Source organism: Rhagoletis pomonella, unplaced genomic scaffold (assembly GCF_013731165.1).
Source record: "Rhagoletis pomonella isolate Grant_MI unplaced genomic scaffold, Rhpom_1.0 Rhpom_scaffold_08336, whole genome shotgun sequence".
NCBI classification, from domain to species: Eukaryota; Metazoa; Arthropoda; class Insecta; order Diptera; family Tephritidae; genus Rhagoletis; species Rhagoletis pomonella.
Genome location: NW_023466866.1, coordinates 1 through 7,130, shown reverse-complemented (window position 1 = coordinate 7,130; position 7,130 = coordinate 1). Strand labels below are relative to the sequence as shown.

At 41.6% G+C, this 7,130-nt stretch overlaps 1 protein-coding gene across 1 annotated transcript; it reads left to right on the top strand.

Moving 5' to 3' along the window:
- Positions 1-41: 41 nt before the first annotated feature.
- LOC118756009 lies at positions 42-7,120 on the top strand (the record flags this gene model as incomplete). The annotated part of the gene is given in 2 exon segments (XM_036490801.1): positions 42-623; positions 6,618-7,120. Coding segments are annotated over 2 exon segments (526 nt in total), but the record flags the coding sequence as incomplete, so codon positions are not given.
- Positions 7,121-7,130: the final 10 nt, after the last annotated feature.

Sequence of the window (7,130 nt, the reverse complement as noted above, 5' to 3'; positions counted from 1 at the left end):
TGAATTCGTTTAACTTGCAATAAATATTTTTCTCATAAAACTGAACATGGTCCTTGCAAGCCGAATTAGGCAGCACCGGAACACACTTAATCATTAAATTGCATATTAGCAACACAACCTTCGAAAAGGAATTCGAAATAGTAAAATCGTTTCTCAACACTAGTCGCGACTACCATTTTGCATTTCTGATTTGACAGCGAAGCGAACGGCAGCAATTCCCGGCAGCAACAACTTAAAAAGTTTAATCGTGCGAACTATAATCATTTTCAGTCGGTATCGTGTAAAATATAAAGTTGGTAAGTTAAAATACCGAAAAACCAACGTGCTACCAAAGTATCGCTGCCCAACGTGGGACGTCAGCCTGCAAATCGGCATAAAACCTACCTACGCATATTAAAAAGGCGCAGAAGTACACTCGCCATACATACATCTATTGCGCCCAGCGTGGGATCTACAAAACGCAACACCGGGGAACCGCATTCCGTCGCTGTGCGAAGGCGCTATTCCCGTGCATACAAACATACATCAGCGCCCGCCGAGGGAGTCTCAACAAGCATCTCCAAAAGATCAGGGTGACCGGCCAGCGCGGGACAAAAAACGATGAGTACCAAAAAACGTACTGTGTAAGTCTCCGTTATTTTGAAAGAAAAGTTTTAAATCCCGTTACTCCAACGGTATTAAGGCGTATGCATATACTTACATACATACAAAAAGTTACTCGTTGAAATAACTGCGCGTTGAGAGATTTTACTCGCTTTGAACCTTTCATTTGTAGGTATTAATGTATATGCATACTTACATACATATGTAGATATTCTGCGGGATTCGTTTTTATTGCCTACAAAAGGGTTGAATACTCATTTCAGTTTATGCTTATGTTCAAATTCGCATCTATATTTTTACGCAGCCTTTGCAAGTACACCGCTTGTGCCGGCATACAAACCAACAAATTTATCACCTTCTCGATTTATCACTTTACATTTCTTGTAAAATTTGTAGCGCTTTAGTAGTCTATTCCGAATACTACATACGCATATACATAGGTACATATGTATGTTCAGTTAGTTCAACTAGCCCATTCAAATTGATTTTGTCAAAAGCTCTTGTGAGTTAGTGAAACGTGCAAGTGAACAAATCGCACTGCTTGAATCGGCTAAATAGCCAACGGTTTGCGCGTCTACATATGTATGTACATATGTGTGTTATTATTACCAATCATTGACCGAAGACACTTCAGTGGAGAACATAGTGTCCAAAATTTTGCAAACGTGCCATCAATCCACTGATCCATACAATACAACATTCCGTAAATCATATCAGCATTGTTTTCATAGTTTGCAAGTGGTGGGTTTATATGCATACATATGTATATGTATGTACGTACGTACATTTCGCTACACAAAATAGTTTTTGTATTTCTTTTGCTGCGCTTTGTGTTCGCTGGGCAACTTTTGGGGGCGCCAGCGCCGACTTTTGCGTTTTCTCTTTATCCTCATTCACCCCTATTCTACGATTTACAAGCATACATACATACCCATGTGCATGTATGCATGTACACACCGTGTTCGTGCATAAAAATTTATACTTCATACATCTCTTCAACCTGCTGTTGCACCAGCTCATTTTTCGGTTGGCTTTGTTCCAGTTTTATCGGCATTTACGTCTGAATTTCTTCATTTCGCATTTAATTGTGGCACGTACTTACCTACATACATATGTACGTGTCCTAGCGCGTGGATTTCGTGAGCGCAATAATCGGAAAGGCATCTACTTTTTCCAATAAGAATTCCGGTGAAACGAAATATCACTACACTGAGAAAAAAAAAGAGAATCTTTCTGATTTGGGGAAAATTCTTGTTTATACGTATTGGTACAAACATACATAAGCACAGTGAAGTGCACATGCTATAATAATAGCTACATAGTTAAGTAGTATGCATGTACATACTTGATACGTTCAAACAATACAAAAAACAAGTATTAATAAATAAAACTTTTTGGAAATTGGAAGACAACTGTTCAGATATCTACACTGCCCTCTAAAGCTTACATTTCTATGCTGGTTTAGGGTGCGCTCTCAAATCTTGCCGGTATTTTTTCCAATTTAGAATCACAATAAGTCCATTGATTACGGTTTACGATCAACTGTACAATTATATATACATACAAATAGGTATACTTATTATAAAGTGAGAGCGAAGTTAATCTGCTCTTCCCCGCAACTAAACCTACTTTAAACAAACCGTTTAACCGTCGTTTATTTTCTGCCGTGAACCAAGCTTACACTTTCATATCGCACTGCGTGCGCCAGGAAGGAACCTAGCTCCCCTCTTTGCCTTAATCTCAAAATTTTTATATCCATTCTCAAGTATTTTGTCACGGTACTCTTGTTTTGAGATCAAAACATGGCTGCTGAGTCAATGGCAGAATTTATTTTTAATTCAAACAATCTCGTAAATTTTTGTACCCATTTCGAAAAAGAGAATCTTGCGGACCATACTGACACCCTGCTGGAGGTGAAGCTTCAGGATCTCAACGCTCGTTGGGAAAGCTTACAAATCTCGTACAAAAACGTTTGTCTTACCGACGAAAAGCAGGTTTCAGCCGATTTCAAAGAAGAAGCTTCTATTAAGTTCCAATTGTGTACGGATGGCTTCTATATATGCAAGTCCCAAATTCTCGACCACCTTAAGCTTTTCCAAGCTGGCCCTTCCGACAGAAATGTCAGCACACGATATTCTAACTCCTTTAACGATAATTCTATGCCTTGTATAAAAGTACCTCCGTGTGACACTCAAATTTTCTATGGTAGCTATGAGGAGTGGCCGTCCTTCCGTGATATGTTCACGGCCGTTTATCTTAATCACCCGAAGCTTACCCCTGCTCAAAAGTTATTTCATTTACGAAACAAAACCCGCGGAAAGGCAGGTGAAATAGTGAAACACTATAAGCTGTGTGATGAAAACTTTTCATTGGCTTGGGAAGCATTAAGAGCCCGTTTTGAGAATAAACGAATGTTAATAGATAAACAGTTGAAGACCCTTTTCAACATTGCCCCTGTCACCTCAGAAAATAGTGAAGGCATTCAAAGAGTTCAAAATACGATTAATGATTGCCTTTCATGCTTGAAATCTCAAGGGGTTTCCGTCACTCATTGGGACCCAATATTAATCTACCTGTGTTCGACCAAGCTTCCCGAAGAAACTCTCTCTCTTTGGGAGCAATCTTTAAAGTCTAGAAAAGACCTTCCCGACTGGACGCAAATGAACTCATTTCTAACTAGTCGGTATGAAGTAGTTGAACGTTTACAAAACTACAAAACCACTAAACCCCGCAACTCTTTTCCTCAAAAGACATCCCAAAAAATCCAATCTTATCATTCCCAAGAAGAACTCCCTTTCAAATGTAAACTTTGCCAGAATAATCACTCGCTGAAACTCTGCCCGGAATTTCGGAAACTAACCGTTCCCGAACGCACCAAGTTCGTAGAAAAAAACGGGCATTGTACCAATTGCTTGGCATATAACCACAGTCTCCCAAATTGCCAAAGTGCTTTTCGATGTCTGCATTGTCAACAATCCCATCACTCAATGCTCCATCCCAGCTCCTCTAACAAGCCACCTCCCAAGGCGCCGATTAAAAGGCAACCTACCAAACCAGCCACAAATGCAACCCCCTTGTTGCATACCCAATCCACCGAATTACCAAGTCATTCTAGACACCCAATTTTCGAAATCTCTGAAAATAATTATGAGGAATCCCCTAACACCTCGGCTGACGAGACCTCATTCATCCAAGCTAATTTCTCTGCGAATCAGGAGAAGACGCTGCTTCCAACCGCCCAAGTGGACATCGAACACATGGGTTCACTATTTACCCTAAGAGCTTTAATTGATCAAGGCTCTCAAAAAACATTCATCTCCGAAAAGGTACAAAAACGTCTCAAACTCCCCACTCACCGGGAAAACTTTTCAGTTACCGGTATGGGCGGGAAAATCGTAGAAAATGCTAATCGAGTCTGCCACATTACTCTTGTCTCCAAACGACACGGCACAAGGATCGATACGCGAGCGATCGTTCTTCAAAAACTCACCAGTTTTCTACCAACATTTTGTATGCCCAAGACCCATCTCTCAGAAATTAAGGATCTAGATCTCGCTGATCCGTATTTCTATACTCCTGGTCAAATCGACATGGTAATAGGAAGTGACCTAATACCAGAAATCATTCTCCAAGGAGTTAAGCACCAAATACTTGGAAGTCTTCTCGCCCAAAATACCATTTTTGGATGGTATCTGAGTGGTCCAGTCAAATCCACTAAGTGCTCCAATTTCCACACTTATGTGGGGGAAGACTCAAGTGAAAATCTCTGTTCTCAGTTAAAGCGCTTCTGGGAGTTAGAAGAAGTTGCAGAAACGCAGCCACTGTCTGAGGCAGAAGCATTCTGCGAGAAGCTATACCAAGACACCACCTATCGGAAAAGCGATGGACGGTATGTAGTCCGATTACCGTTCAAATCACAATTTACTTCGAGCCTCACCCTAGGCCAATCTCGATCTCAAGCAATGAAACAAGCAATTAGAATGGAGCAGATGCTCAAGAAAAATCAAAATCTCCAGCAAGAATACCATCGGGTGTTAGAAGAATACCTGTGTCTCGACCACATGAAACAAATCACGTCCGATGAAGTATATGATAATGGAAAATACTTCTCATATTATTTACCTCATCATGCTGTCATTAAGCCAGACAGCAAATCCACTAAGGTTCGGGTGGTATTTAATGCTTCCAAACCAACGGCATCTGGAATTTCTCTCAACGATATACTCCATATCGGACCAACATTGCAAACAGACCTCATGTTTGTCATTTTAAATTGGCGATTGTACAAGTATGTATTCAACGGGGATATACAGAAAATGTATCGCCAAATTCTTCTACACGAAGAGGATCAACAATACCAACGAATTCTCTTCCGTAGAAAAAATGACACTAAACTCTCTGACTTCGCACTTAAGACTGTGACATTTGGAGTCAATTGCGCTCCATATCTTGCCATTCGGACTTTGCACCAACTCGCAAATGATTCAAAGGATTCCCATCCTTTAGTCAACAGAATCCTAACAAAAGAAACCTATGTCGATGACATTTTATCGGGCGGTCACGATATTCCATTTTGTTTGAAAGCGCAATCTCAACTCATCCAATGTCTTCTCTCAGCTGGTTTTCCACTCAAGAAAATCACAGCCAATCATTCCGAACTATTGAGTAGTATTCCTGCTGAAGATTTGCTCGACTCAGACTTTCTAAGATTTCATTGCTCAAGTTCTACCAAAACGCTGGGTATCCGATGGAATGCGTTAAACGATTCTTTTTCGTACTCCATAGACCCAATGAAGCCAGCTTCTAGTGCTACGAAGAGACAAATTTTATCCTCGATCTCGAAATTGTTTGACCCCGCAGGGTGGCTTGCGCCTATTCTCATTCAGGCCAAAATACTTTTACAGCAAATATGGCTAGAAGGCACGGAGTGGGATGAATGTGTGAAACCACTCTCACTTCAAAAGTGGCAACAATTTCAAACTGATTTGCCCATTATCGAACAAATTCAAATTCCTCGATGGACAGAATTTTCACCAAGTCGACGCGTCCAAATCCACGGGTTCTGTGATGCCTCAGAAAAGGCATACTGTGCATCTGTTTACATACGATCCCAATCCACGAACACCATTTCGTCACACCTCTTATTCTCCAAAACGAAAGTTGCACCACTGCAAACAGTCAGCCTCCCGCGCTTAGAACTGTGTGGAGCGGTCTTATTATCTAAATGCATAAAAAGTGTTCTGAATCAACTTACATTTGAAGCGGCCGATATCTTCCTTTGGTCTGATTCATCAATAGTCCTTGCGTGGCTTGAAAAACCGCCATGCACTTGGAAAGTTTACGTAGCCAACCGTACATCAGAAATCATAAAGAATGTTGGAAACACCAAATGGCGTCACGTGTCCACTAATCAAAATCCTGCAGATCTAGGAACACGGGGTTGTAGGCCACAAGACTTAGTACCCAATTCGCTTTGGTGGCACGGACCGGATTGGCTCCTCAAGTCCTCCGACCAATGGCCATTATCATTCCGACAGAGTGTAGCTCCTCTCGAAGAGCGCAAAGTTGAAGCTTTATATGTATCGGAAAACGAACCTGACATCCTAGACCGCTTCTCATCCTGGCCTAGAGCCTTGCGAGTGATATCGTACATGTTTCGATTCATCCATCGTTTAAAACCAATACAGTCCACTCCACGTATGAGCTACGAATCTGCTATTATTACTCAAAAGGAAATCCATTGGGCTAAAACACGCCTTATAAAACTGGCCCAAGAAAGGCACTACCCCAGTGAATACTCAAAAATTCACAACAAGCACCCTATTTCGAGAAAAAGCTCACTTTTAACGTTAAATCCATTTTTAGATAAAAATGGACTCATGCGGGTCAATGGCCGCTTAGCAAACTCGTGTCTCTCGTACAATGAGAGGCATCCAATAATTATTCCCGGAACTTCGCGTTTTTGCTACCTCTTTCTTCGTTTCCTACTTCATTAAAACCTAATCTATTTACAGATCACGTCGGGATGGCAGAGATCCCAAAATCCACCAGTGTGTACTTTGCTATCGCTATCATGCTCTGCGTTTTTGTAAACTCTTCCTCAATATGAACGTGGATCAACGTATTGGGGTTGCACGCAGTTTTAAATATTGCGTCAACTGTCTCGCCCGCACACATGACGACTTAAGATATTGCGGCTCATTGAATACTTGCAGCCACTGCAAACAATTACATCACACCCTTCTTCATCGTCCAAAACTAGGGAGGAAGAGGGAAGCACAGAAGACTCCGCACAAGCCGGAAAAATACGCACGCAGTCAACCGGTGAAGGATACTTGGAAGCCGAAAAAACCAAACGCACGCAAGCAAATGGTAAAGGACACGCGTAGGCCGAAGAGATCAGATAAGCAGGTGGATGTAGCAATCCAGGCCATGGAGCTGCTTCGGGTTAGTCTTGCACTCGTGCAAAGGGGGGCGCTATGTTTAAGCGACTTACGTCCGCTTAAAACGCAACGCTGTGCTACATT